The 11,775-nt window shown below is 65.3% G+C and overlaps 3 protein-coding genes across 3 annotated transcripts in view; 1 reads left to right on the top strand and 2 right to left on the bottom strand.

Moving 5' to 3' along the window:
• The window catches only part of RECQL4 (RecQ protein-like 4), an 8,047-nt gene extending 5,398 nt beyond the window's left edge, over positions 1–2,649 (top strand). Inside the window, exons 12-20 of the mRNA XM_011975751.1 lie at positions 218–359; positions 449–711; positions 785–1,073; positions 1,148–1,277; positions 1,360–1,529; positions 1,607–1,787; positions 1,864–2,026; positions 2,148–2,256; positions 2,378–2,649. Coding sequence (XP_011831141.1) covers positions 218–359; positions 449–711; positions 785–1,073; positions 1,148–1,277; positions 1,360–1,529; positions 1,607–1,787; positions 1,864–2,026; positions 2,148–2,256; positions 2,378–2,502 — 1,572 coding nt within the window. The 3' untranslated portion in view covers positions 2,503–2,649. The remainder of the gene's footprint in view (positions 1–217; positions 360–448; positions 712–784; positions 1,074–1,147; positions 1,278–1,359; positions 1,530–1,606; positions 1,788–1,863; positions 2,027–2,147; positions 2,257–2,377) is intronic.
• A 57-nt stretch (positions 2,650–2,706) lies between these two features.
• On the bottom strand, positions 2,707–4,851 carry MFSD3 (major facilitator superfamily domain containing 3). Its single transcript, XM_011975713.1, has 5 exons — positions 3,882–4,851; positions 3,402–3,549; positions 3,188–3,312; positions 3,005–3,114; positions 2,707–2,919 (listed from the first exon to the last, which is right to left on the bottom strand). Exons 1-5 carry the CDS (start codon positions 4,561–4,563, stop codon positions 2,746–2,748), a joined length of 1,239 nt encoding a protein of 412 aa, XP_011831103.1. The 5' UTR covers positions 4,564–4,851; the 3' UTR covers positions 2,707–2,745.
• A 1,842-nt stretch (positions 4,852–6,693) lies between these two features.
• On the bottom strand, positions 6,694–10,569 carry GPT (glutamic-pyruvate transaminase (alanine aminotransferase)). Its single transcript, XM_011975712.1, has 12 exons — positions 10,417–10,569; positions 9,187–9,352; positions 8,961–9,050; positions 8,780–8,888; positions 8,531–8,664; positions 8,173–8,416; positions 7,946–8,025; positions 7,742–7,878; positions 7,460–7,634; positions 7,202–7,357; positions 7,016–7,128; positions 6,694–6,949 (listed from the first exon to the last, which is right to left on the bottom strand). The coding sequence occupies exons 2-12, from the start codon at positions 9,346–9,348 to the stop codon at positions 6,859–6,861; spliced, it is 1,491 nt and encodes a 496-aa protein (XP_011831102.1). The 5' UTR covers positions 9,349–9,352; positions 10,417–10,569; the 3' UTR covers positions 6,694–6,858.
• Between the last annotated feature and the right edge of the window lie 1,206 nt (positions 10,570–11,775).

The following is an 11,775-nucleotide window of genomic DNA, read 5'->3' as shown; positions in this document are numbered from 1 at the left end:
CACGCCAACCTCTCCTCACCCCCCACGGCCCACGCTGACGGCTCCTCACCCCCCACGGCCCACACCGACTCTCATCCCCCATGGCCCACACCGACCTCTCCTCACCCCCCACGGCCCACGCCGACCTCTCCTCATCCCCCACGGCCCACACCGACTCTCCTCACCCCCCACGGCCCATGCTCACCCCGCACTGCCCATGCCGACCACTCCTTGTCAGGCACTGTTGACACTGCTGCAAGGCAAACGTTTTCGAAACCTGGATTCCATTATCATTTACTGCAACCGGCGCGAAGACACGGAGCGGATCGCTGCGCTTCTCCGAACCTGCCTGCATGCAGCCCAGGGCCCAGGGCCTGGAGGTGAGGCACAGACACGGCTGGTGTCCCGGTGAACCCACCTTGGGCACACATGGCCCCTCCCACTGATTATCTGCCTGTCTTCCCCAAAGGTCGTGCCCCCAAAACCACGGCCGAGGCCTACCACGCGGGCATGTGCGGCCGGGAACGGCAGCGGGTACAGCAGGCCTTCATGCAGGGCCAGTTGCGGGTGGTGGTGGCCACGGTGGCCTTCGGGATGGGGCTGGACCGGCCAGATGTGCGGGCTGTGCTGCATCTGGGGCTGCCCCCAAGCTTCGAGAGCTACGTGCAGGCTGTGGGCCGGGCCGGGCGTGATGGGCAGCCTGCCCACTGCCACCTCTTCCTGCAGCCCCAGGTTGGCACCCCCCCAACTGCCAGTGCTCAAGCCCCCAGTGCCCCACCCCACCCTCATGATAGTCGTCCTGCAGGGCGAAGACCTGCGAGAGCTCCGCAGACATGTGCACGCCAACGGCACAGACTTCCTGGCCGTGAAGAGGCTGGTGCAGCGCGTGTTCCCAGCCTGCACCTGCACCAGGCCGTCCCCAGAGCAGGAAGGGACCATGGGTGGAGAAAGACCTGTGCCCAAGTATTCCTCTCAAGAGGCTGAGGAGCTTGGTGTCCACCAGGCAGCCCCAGGACCCAGAAGGACCTGTGTGGGCCATGAGCGGGCACTCCCAGTACAGCTTACCGTGCAGGCTCTGGACATGCCAGAGGAGGGTGAGGAACCTGGGGGTAAGCCATGGGTGTGGATGGGCTGTGCCCACATCCCCTGAGCCCTGCTCTGCCCACAGCCATCGAGACTTTGCTGTGCTACCTGGAGCTGCACCCACGCCACTGGCTGGAGCTGCTGGCAACCACCTATATCCATTGCCGTCTGAGCTGCCCTGGGGGCTCTGCCCAGCTCCAGGCCCTGGCCCACAGGTGAGCACACCCTGCCCTGAGTTGGAGACAAGGTTGGAGAATCAGGGCTGCTGGCCACATGTTTCCTTTTCCCTGGGCACAGGTGTCCCCCTTTGGCTGTGTGCTTGGCCCAGCAGCTGCCTAAGGACCCACGGCAAGGCAGCAGCTCTGTGGAGTTTGATATGGTCAAGCTGGTGGACTCCATGGGCTGGGAGCTGGCCTCTGTGCGGCGGGCTCTCTGCCAGCTGCAGTGGGACCATGAACCCAGGACAGGTGCGCCCCGCCCCACCCCACCCCACCCCACCCAGCCCTGGATGCTGCCTGCCTGCATCTGACATGCTTTCCGGCAGGTGTGCGGCGCAGGACAGGGGTGCTTGTGGAGTTCAGGGAGCTGGCCTTCCACCTTCGCAGCCCAGGAGACCTGACCGCTGAGGAGAAGGACCAGATCTGTGACTTCCTCTATGGCCGTGTGCGGGCCCGGGAGCGCCAGGCCCTGGCCCGTCTGCGCAGAACCTTTCAGGCCTTTCACAGGTTGGGAGGAGGCAGGCAGGGCCTGGGACCATCCACCCTCCCGCAGTGATCAGCTCTGACGGGCTCCTCCCCACAGCATAGCCTTCCCCAGCTGTGGGCCCTGCCTGGAGCAGCAGGATGAGGAGCGCAGCACCAGGCTCAAGGACCTGCTCGGCCGCTACTTTGAGGAAGTGGAAGAGGAAGCACAGGGGCCAGGAGACATGGAGGACACGCAGGGCCCTGAGCCAGGGCAGGCCAGAGTGAGTACAGTAAGGCCAGGAAGCTCATCAGGGTTGCACGTTCCTTGGGCTGCATGGGGCTTGCTGTGTGGATGCAGTGCCACGGTAGCTCAGAGCAAGCCTGATGTGCCTGTCCACACAGCTCCAGGATTGGGAGGACCAGGTCCGCTGCGACATCCGCCAGTTTCTGTCCCTGAGGCCAGAGGAGAAGTTCTCGGGCAGGGCTGTGGCCCGCATCTTCCATGGCATCGGTGAGGCCTACAAGGCTCCACCCAATGCAGGCTGGAGCTGGGGCTGGGGCAGGTGAGGCCTGGGACGCCTCCCATGCAGGCTGGGGCTGGGGCTCATGGCTATGTCTTGACTCCACCGTAGGAAGCCCCTGCTACCCAGCCCAGGTGTACGGGCAGGACCGGCGCTTCTGGAGAAAATACCTGAATCTGAGCTTCCATGCCCTGGTGCGCCTGGCCACAGAAGAGCTCCTGCGGGTGGCCTGCTGATTGCACTGCATTGGGGGATGTTGGGTAGAGCTGGGGTTGTCAGCAGCTAGGGCAGTGACTGAGGCCCTGGGCAAAACCTGTTACCGGGTGTGAGGACGAGGAGACTCCAAAATGCAGAATATAAAGTGCTCACATTGTTTTTATGGGCCCTCCTGGCCAATGAGGCAGCCCCCACAACCTGGGGACAAGCGCATCACATATTCTAGGCACACGTGGCTTTATTGACCAGTCCAGCCACCCAGCTCAGAGAAAGGTGCTGGGTGCCAGGCCCAGGTACAGAACGGGCAAGGCAGAGAGGATGAGCAGGAGGAAGAAGCAGGGATGTGGCCCCAGCCCGTCGGCCAGGCCTCCAGCCAGAGCGCCCAGCAGCAGCTTCCCCAGTAGTTCCAGAGTGGCCAGAAGGCTGTAGTGTGTGGCCTGAGGGGGTGGGGGTCAGGGTCAGAGTAAGGCCCACACAGCCCCAGCCCTGCAGTCCCTCTGTGTCCCTGCAATGTCTCCTCACCTGCAGGGCCCTGGGGGCCAGCTGGCTGCAACGCATCATCCCAGTGAAGGTGACTGTGGTGACCAGGCCTCCCAAGAAGTGCTGCAGACATAGGCTCAGCAAGGCTGACCCTGGGAGGGCAGAGGTCAGCAGTGCCCCAGGCTCCTGGCCCCTTTTCCTCCCTCCTCAAAGCCAGCCTCTCACCTCTCAAGATTGTGCCAGGGCCCATGCTGGCCCCCAGGGCGTCCAGGTGGAAGACCAAGGCAGTCTGGCAGGCTAGGCCCCCGAAGCGGAGCCGCAGCACTGACCTCAACAGAGGCAGCAGTTCCCTGGGGTGGGGGTGGGAAATTGGGCAGTATAGGAATTGGGGGCAGCTTGGGTACAAGTGGGTGGGCAGGGCACACTGGGGAGGGCTCACCAGTGCTTGGCCAGCAAGGTCCCACCCAGGGAGGAGCCAGCGATGGAGCAGACCACAGCACCCACACCATTCCACAGTCCCAGCTCAGGGGCAGAAACACCATGGTCCAGCAGGAGAAGAGGAAACAGGCTGCTGGCGCCCTGCTCACCTTGGGTTGCGGAGAGCGGGTATGAGCACAGGAGGTTCCACATCTGCCCCCACCTCCCTTCTCCCCAACTGGGGCCTCAGTCCTGCCCTGCTCTCCTCAGTGTTCCAGAGTTGCAGGTGCTGGGGGGAGAAGTGGGGCAGCCCGAGAGAGCTCAGGGATGTGGCTAGAGCTGGGGGAGGACAAGACAGCAAGGTCCAGCTGCAGAGCCCCGGATGTCGGTCATACCCGAAAAGAGAGTGGCCCTGTAATGGGTTGCAAGCACTGGGGACACACCTGGAGCTGTCCCGGAAGCCCCACCTCTGCTGTTGCCTGCGCCTCGAGGCCTCACTCACCTAGCTTGTAGGTGAGCACAAAGCCTGCCGTCCACAGGGTCCCCGGCACAGCCAGCACGTCCCGCAGGAGGTGCGCGGTGTGGGGACGCTGCTTGGACGGGGCCGGCTGTGGGAGCCGCCGCAGGGCTGGTGCAGCCCAGGCCAGGGCCGCGGCCAGCCAGTAGGTGGCAGCCAGGAGCAGAAAGAGTTGCGGCCACGAGAGAGTGGGCTGCAGCGCCAGCAGCGCGCCTCCGGCTAGCGCGGCCCCCAGCTTGTAGGCGACCACCTGCACGGTGTTGCCCGGCCCCAGCTCGGCCGGCTCCAGCAGCTGCACAGCCAGCGCGTCCAGGGCCACATCCTGCACAGCGGCACCCAGGTTCAGCAACAGCAGCAACCCCGCCACTGCGGCGGGCAGCCCGGCCTGGCCAGCTCCAGGCGGGGGCAGCCCGGCAAGGAGCCCACACACCAGGCCCAAGCCTGCCGTGCTGCGCGTCAGCCAGGCCCTCACCGAGCCCTGCGCGTCCACCAGCGGGGCCCACGCCAGCTTGAGCAGCCACGGAGTGTAGAGAACCTTGGCCAGCCCCACGCGCGTCAGGGAGAGGCCGCCGGCGCGCAGCAGCACGGGCAGGAGGCCGGACTGGAGCCCATAGGGCAGGCCCTGCACCAGGTAGAGGCCGGCCAGCGGCAGCAACTTCCCATGCATGGCGGCTCCGATCGACTGCGAGGCCGGGAGGTCGGGTTCCAGGTGGGGTCCCGCAAAGCGAGGTCCTCTCCGCGTTGGGTCAGAGGCCACACCCCAGCATGGCTTTGGTTCTGGGACCGGGCGGAGTCAGCGTCGTACAGGCTGGGGTCTGCACACGTGCGATTGGACTTTAGGAGCATTAACACCCCAGAAGGACCGAAATCGGGTCCAAACAGAGGCGAGCGGTCTGGACACCAGCTCCCGGCATGCTCTGCGCGGCCTCAGGAAGGGGGGCGGGGTCACTGCCTCCCGCGGCTCCCAGCATGCTCTGCGAGACCGCAGGTAAGGGGGCGGGATCACTGCCCCCCTCCCCGCGGCTCCCATCATGCTCTGCGCGGTCGCAGGTAAACGGGTCTGGGCCGCTGCCTCCTGGGGCCCTCACCGTCGGCCGGGCCGGACTCTCAGCAGTTTCTCGGCCGCCTAGAGCCACACAGCGGAGACGGGCCACACGGTGTCGCTGGAGCCCCGCGGCCACCGACTTCAGGGCCGGAAGGTCGCGCGAGCCACAGAGACCGGAGCGGGCCAGAGCGTCAGCTCGCTGGCGCCCCCGGTGACCAGTCCGGGCTAGTGCCCGCGGCCGCCCCGCCACGTGCGCGCTCCCAGCGAAGTCCTGCGCTGGTGAGAGGCCCGGAAAGGGAAGCTACAGAGCAGGGCCGGCCTCGAATGTAAGGATCGGCCTGCGCCCACGGCCAGCCCTAGTCTCTCCCAGGAATCTCGGATCCGCGCCAGGCCTGCTTCCTTCCCGGTGTCTGACCTGCAGCCTGGTTGCTGCGGTGCCCGGCCCCCGCTTCTCCAGCTGCCCCCGTGAAGGCGTCCGTTTCTTAAGGGTTCTGTCGTCGGACCCCAACCTCGCTGTGTCTGGCTTCAGCCCCTCCCTAAGGCAGTGACAGACCCATGGAAGTTAGGAGGGTAGTGTCAAAGGTCAGAACCCAGCTTAGCTCAGAAGGACACGGCCTGCCACTGCCCTTGATGCCCTTCAGTGTCCGGTGACAAGGCTAGGAGCGCCCTGCCTGATTCAAGCCCGCCCTGCCGAGGGAGGGGCCCACCTGCTGTGTCTCCTGTCCGGAGCTGTGCCCTCAGGGGCTCCTGAGGCCCAGATGAGGCTGTGAAGTGTGGCTTGTGGTTAAGAACCATCTCCGGAGCGAACAAAACCAGATGCCTTGGCCGGTCCGATTTCCAAGTCTGCGAGTCTCTAAAGCCAGTCCCGTCCTTGGCGGACTTGAGGGCACTGGACCCAATGCACTTCTCTGGCTGCTGTGGTCTCTGAGGGGGTTTCCTGTCAGCTCAGCAGGTTTTTGTTTCCAGGTTTCCTTGTCTATCAAATGGGGGTTATCATGCCTAGTTCAGAAGACCATCTGGGCAGATGGAGTGACCCGCAGCAGTGTCTGCATGTAGTAGGTGCTCAGCCATGCTCCCCAGGCCAGGACACATCACTGTCCACCCCCCTCAGCCCAGCCCCAGCCCTCCCCTGGGACACTCCCTCATCCTCTCCCTCTGCCTCCCACTCCACCCAGCTGAAGGACTGCACCACACACTGACACCAAAGGTGGTCTCTCTGGCCCCCCAGACAGTTACCCACCCCTACTACCTCGGGTAAGAGAACCAAGACTTCCTCCCTGTCAGTCACTCCGACCAGCCAGCACCATGCTGGTTTAGTATTTCTCCCTGCCCCAGGGAAGATGTGGACCTCACAGGGAAGACGTGGACCTCACAGGGAAGGGAGCCAGGAAGGAGACAGCTTTCTGCGCCTTCTTCAGGAAAGGCTGTTTCTTTGGGTGGCCAACTGGGCTCCTGGTTGCCTAGATTCTTTGTCAAGCCCCATCCCCATCCCAACAGCTCTGGGGGCTTCCACAAAGGGGTGTGGGCCTGTGCTTTCCTCACACTCCGGACTCTCAGCCCATTTCTGTGTGATCGTGACGGGCTCTGCCCCACAGCAAGAGGCCACGGGGAAGACCCAGCCCATAGTGGGCGCCGGGTCTTCAGGAGGAACAAGTGGGTGCTGGTCGTGGAAGGCCCTTTCTCTGAAGGGACTCAGGCTTGCAAGAAGGGTAGGCAAGTGGGAGCAGACCACGCAGCTGCCAGCGCTTCCTCCCTGGAGTCAGACTGCCACACAGCTTTATTAGGGACCTGCAGAGAGGCAGGGGCCCAGCCCCGCCCCCCTGCCCACCAGGCAGCAAGAGCAAGTACAGTGGGCTCCAGAGCCCCCAGGGCCCCTGAGCACACAGTCCGGGGCGCCCAGCCTGGCCCCGGCTGGGCTCAGGAGTACTCGAGGGTGAATTTGGCATGAAATCTGCTCAGCTTCTCTAGCAGCAGCCGCAGTTTCTCCAAGGGGGGCAGAATGGTCATCCTGAAAGGAGTTGACAGTGAGTGAAGGGCCAGGGTGGCGGGACAGGCAGTGAGGGCCGGGCCTCACCGGAAGTGGTAGGTGCCTTCCCGCTGCCCAAAGCCGCTCCCAGGCACCACGCAGATGCCGGTCTCCTCCAGGAGGCGCAGGCAGAAGAACATGTCGGGGGCCAGGCCCAGCTCCTGTGAACAGGCAGTCATCAGGGAGAGATGCCTGGCCACCACTGCCCACCCTGCAGCCCCGCCCCCGCCTGACCTGAGCACGCTCCACCGCCCGTGGGGGCAGCTGCACGCGCGGGAAGGAGTACATGGCGCCCTGCACTGGGTTGCAGCTGATGCCGGGAGCCTCGTTGAAGACCTGCTCGGTGAGCTTGGCTTTGGCCGCCAGCTCCGCCAGCACTGCCTGCCTCTCCTGTGGCCACGGAGGGAGGGAGGGAGGGCCCATGAGGGCACAGCACTCAGCATCCCCCACCCCCGATTAGGTCACCTGGACCCCCTCCTGCCCCCAACTCACAGCCTGGAACTGCGCGAAGGAGGGGTCAGTGGGCGCGGGTGGGCTGACCACCAGGTCCAGCAGGGCCTGGCCTGGCACCGGCGGGCACAGCCGCACACTCATCAGCTTCAGCATCTGCTGCTGCACTGCAGCGTCCATGTTCACCACCTCCACATAGCCGCCGCGGAACCCGCACCTGCCAGGTGAGGGGCGCGTCCAGGCCAGGTGCGGAGGAGTTGGCCCACTGGGCGAGGAGGGCCAGGCCATAGCCCGCGAGCCCCCACCCGCCTCGCCTGCACGCACTCGCCCATGTAGCCCTTGGAGGTGGAGTGGAAGGAGGCGAGCTCCTGCTGCCCGGCATAGGGCGGCCCCATCTCCATGAGCACCTTCTTGAATGAGTGGAACTGGGAGCCCGCGGCGTACACGTTGTCCTGGTACACCTGGAAGGGCGCAAGGCGTCACGGGGGCTGGCTGTTGCCCGGCTTCCCGCTCCCCTGCGCCACGCACCTCGTCCGCCAGCAGAAAGAGCCGCTCTTCGAAGGCGAAGCGGATCACAGCCTCGATGCACTCGCGGGTCTGCACCTGCCCTGGGGTGTGGGGGAGGCAGCAGGGCTGGGTGAGCCAAGGGGGCGCACTGCCCTCCACTGGGCAGCCGGGGGACGGCAGACCCGGCACTGCCTGGGCCAGGGCGCACAAGGGTGCGGGAGGAGTGGGGCGGGGCGGCGGGAACGCACCGGTGGGGTTGCCAGGGTTGATGACACACAGCGCACGAGGGTGGCAGTGGCCACGCGCCTGACACAGTGCACGGTGAAGCTCGGACACGTCCAACGCCCAGGCGCGTTCCTCGTCCAGGTAGTAATCCACCTGCACTGCGCCCAGCTCTGCCAGTGTGGCCGAGTAGAGTGGGTACTGGGGGATGGGAATGAGCACACCTGTGCGTGTGTGGCCCTCGCCGGCCACCAGCAGCTTCAGCACCGTCTGCAAGAAGGAAGGGGAAGGCAGGGTTGGCAGGGCCTGGGGCTGCACCTGTCCCCCACCCTGGGCACCCCCTCTGCAGTGTCAGGAATGTCTTCCTGCGCATGCCCAGCCTACCACGATGGCGTCGCTGGCCCCTGTGGACAGGAAGACATTGTTGGGGTCCGCAGGGATACCTCCGTCGCGCCTCTCAATGTACTGCGCCACGTCCTCCCGGATCAGCTGGATGCCGGAGCTGACGCTGTAGGCCCCTGGACTCGGGCAGGACAGGATGGGAGTTACAGGTGAAGTTCTCAGCCCTCCCAGGGGACCTCCCTCCTCCAGCGGCAGGGCCGCCCTCTGCTTCCTCCTGGCCCTGGCTCTCACCCAGGCTGTGGCCCCCACACGCCTGCAGGATGCGCTCCGCCCTCTTCTTGGCATCGTCAGGGAAGCTGGGGCTGGTCAGAAGATCAGGGTTGACACAGAGAGCCAGGACCTGGGAAGACGGAGTGCTGAGGTCAGGGCACACGGGCGGGGGGTGGAGGGGTGCAGCGGGCATGAGCCTCACCTGGCGCAGGAAGGTGATGGGCCTCTGCCCCATAGCCTGTGCGTCCCCGATGTTGGCACGGATGACCTCGGTGAAAGGCTTCTTCACACCCTGGGAGGGGAGGGGAGCAGGCAGGGAGACCGTGCCCTACCTAACCCCTCAGCCCTTGTGCCGTGAGCCAGTGGGACTGGGGCCAACTCGGCCACCCCAGTGTGACCTGGAGGGCAGCGAGGGGCCTGGGCCATACCTGGCGCAGCTCCTGCTCCAGCTCCAAGGCTCGCTGCACTATGGGGCCACGCACTGCGTACTCCACTCGCCGCACACGCGGATTCATGCTGTGCAGCGTCAGCACCTTCGTCCTCAGTCCGTTCCTCACCGCCTGGCTCTGGTCACCTGTGCTCGAGGCCATGACTCTACCCAGACCAGGTGGGAAGGCGGCTCAGGAGGTGGCAGGACCAGAAGTGGGAGTGGGGACAGCTGGGTCTGGCTCAGTGGGCCACGGCTGGGAGGAGGCAGCCGTAGCAGAGGGGACGCCAGGCAAGAGGGCACCCTCTTCACCGCAGCTGGCCCCACTGGGGGAGACAGAAAGGGCTGAAGGAGCTGGGGACAGTTGGGCCCCGCCCCACCCGTCTGGGAACAGCTCTGCTCCAGGGAGGCAGAGGCAGTGGGCGAGGCGGCAGGCGGGGCTTGGGGCAAGGCCCGGTGCCTGCCCAGTGTCCCCATGAAGGGAGAGCAGGAGACCCATATAGGGGGTAGGTACAGACGTCAGTCCCGGTCCGGACAGCTCTGAGGGACTAGATGTGGGGCCGGGGACTGAGCGCCTAGGGTGTTCAGGAGGTGAAGGGAGTGCCCAGCAGCCCTGAGGGGCTGGCAGAGCTGGAAAGGAGGGACCCCCGAGGTGAGACTGGAGCCTGGGCTGCTGGGATTTACCCCAGCAGGGCTTGGCCAAGGCCTAGCCCTCGTGGCACCCGCATCTTTGCTTGGGCCAGCGGACCTGTCTCCTTAGTAACTGAGCCAGGCCTCAGGAATCCAGGGGGTGCTGGGGGGAGGGGAGGGGTGTTCAGGCTCTGGGTTCCATCTGGCCTCTCCAGGGCTGGCACCTATGGCCCAGAGGCTGCGAGAGCTCTGTAGCTGGACCTTGGTCCCTGATGAGCACTGTGAGGGGCTGGGGGAGGGGGCTGGAGCCAGGCAGTCCAGCCCTGGGCCCTGGGACAGCTCACACCGTGGCTGCCCTTTCACCAGGCACCAGCTGGGGGTTGCCCTTGGGACACACCCCAGGCTAGGGGTGACCTGAGTTCTCTGGCCCTCTTGTTCCCGATTGGAGGAGAGAGTAGGAAATGAGCCGGGATAGGTCGTCAGAGACCCACCTCCACAGGCCTGCCGAGCCCAAAGGCCAGGCTCAGTGCTGGCCCACCCCAACAGCCACCACGAAACCTGACCCACAGGGGTCAGGATAGCCGGCCCCCAGGCCTCTCACCTTGCACTTCTCTGCTCCGCTGCCACAACGGCCTCCCAGTGCGCAGGCCTGCCCCTCTGGCCCTGAGACAGGGGCACAGGTTAATATGGGCCTGGCCCCAGGCAGAGCCAGCCCCTGCCCGCCCCCTGGCAGCAGAGCCAAAGTGGCAGCCCTGGTGGCAGGTGGACCTTGGGCAGCTGCCCCACCCCCCACACTAAATTTAACCAGCAGCCAGTCCCCGCCTGCCCGTAGCCCTGCAAGAACACCCTTCCAATCAGGGATGCTAGGGGAAGGGCAGGCCCAAAGGACACTGGGCTGACAGGCCCGTGCTGAGCCAGGACAGAGAACATCCCAAACCCACACCACCCAGCACTGGTGGCCACACAAAGCTGCCCGCCATGAACAGACAAGCCGGCGGTGCCCTCAGCCCTCCTGCTTGAGGCCCCTAAGGGACCCCCTTACCCTGACACCTTGTGCCCAGCCAGCTCAGAGCCAGAATGGCCAACTGCATGTCCCCTATGCCAGCCCAGGCAGAAGCTGGCAGCCAGGCCCCAGGATTGGGGCTGCATGCCAGGAACTGGGGACCCACAACCCCCCCCGCAGGGAGGTTCTGACACAGTCTTGTGCTTGTTTTGCCCCTGTGGCTCTGGCACAAGAGTCTTGTGGAAAACACCACTTCCCTTTCCAGGCCATGGTCCCTGGGACCCCCACCCTCCACCTCCTCATCACAGACACCCTAGACGCTGGCCCCCATTGGAGGCTCCTTCAAAGCACCTGGCTCCTCTCAGGAAAGCAAAGGGTTACAGAGGAGGCTCCAGGAGGCTGAGCACGGGAGGGAGTGGGTGAGGCCCAGGCTTCCAGCCCAGTGGCCGTGGGCCTCACTCCCACACGGCCAGGGCTGGCACATGCCCCTGCGTGCACCTACAGGCTTTCGTGCTCACAGGCATGGGTGGCACCCCGACCAAACGGCACAACCCACTCCCCACCGTGGGGCAGCAAGCCAGCTGAGACACACAACACACACGCAGACTCCGTGGCGAACAGCCTTTATCAAGAGTTGCAAGATAAAAATAGTCTGTGCAGTCAGATGTCTCTCCAGGCATGTCTTCTGCCCTGAGAGGGGCCAGTGTCCTGCACAGTTGAAGCCGGGGTTTCTGCGCTGCCCACCCGCAGCACCAGGGCACGCACCGTGGGGAGGCAGCCTTGGGCTGTGCCCAGGGACAGGAACCCTGCCCGCCGAGGAACCGCCTCACATGAGCAGGCAGCACGGCCGCCTCTCCACAGGAGCCTCCACTGCCGGGGCTGTGAGCTTGAGCAGCGGTGGGTCCCCGCCTGCCCTGAAGCCACAGTCAGGCTGGGGGGTCCCCGTGTGACCAGGCA

This window comes from Mandrillus leucophaeus, unplaced genomic scaffold (genome assembly GCF_000951045.1).
Source record: "Mandrillus leucophaeus isolate KB7577 unplaced genomic scaffold, Mleu.le_1.0 Scaffold158, whole genome shotgun sequence".
Classification (NCBI taxonomy): domain Eukaryota; kingdom Metazoa; phylum Chordata; class Mammalia; order Primates; family Cercopithecidae; genus Mandrillus; species Mandrillus leucophaeus.
This window is presented reverse-complemented; position numbering and strand designations above follow the sequence as displayed.

What these genes read in the sequence shown, in the direction of transcription:
- MFSD3 (XM_011975713.1), bottom strand. Translation starts at nt 4,563, where the DNA reads ATGCATGGGAAGTTGCTGCCGCTGGCCGGCCTCTACCTGGTGCAGGGC. An exon ending in TGTGCTCACCTACAAGCTAG is followed by an intron (nt 3,550 to 3,881) that starts GTGAGTGAGGCC and finishes CCGCAACCCAAG; the next exon opens with GTGAGCAGGGCGCCAGCAGC. An exon ending in ACCTTGCTGGCCAAGCACTG is followed by an intron (nt 3,313 to 3,401) that starts GTGAGCCCTCCC and finishes CCCCCACCCCAG; the next exon opens with GGAACTGCTGCCTCTGTTGA.
- GPT (XM_011975712.1), bottom strand. Translation starts at nt 9,348, where the DNA reads ATGGCCTCGAGCACAGGTGACCAGAGCCAGGCGGTGAGGAACGGACTG. An exon ending in GGGCCAGCGACGCCATCGTG is followed by an intron (nt 8,417 to 8,530) that starts GTAGGCTGGGCA and finishes TCCTTCTTGCAG; the next exon opens with ACGGTGCTGAAGCTGCTGGT. An exon ending in TCTTTCTGCTGGCGGACGAG is followed by an intron (nt 7,879 to 7,945) that starts GTGCGTGGCGCA and finishes GCGCCCTTCCAG; the next exon opens with GTGTACCAGGACAACGTGTA.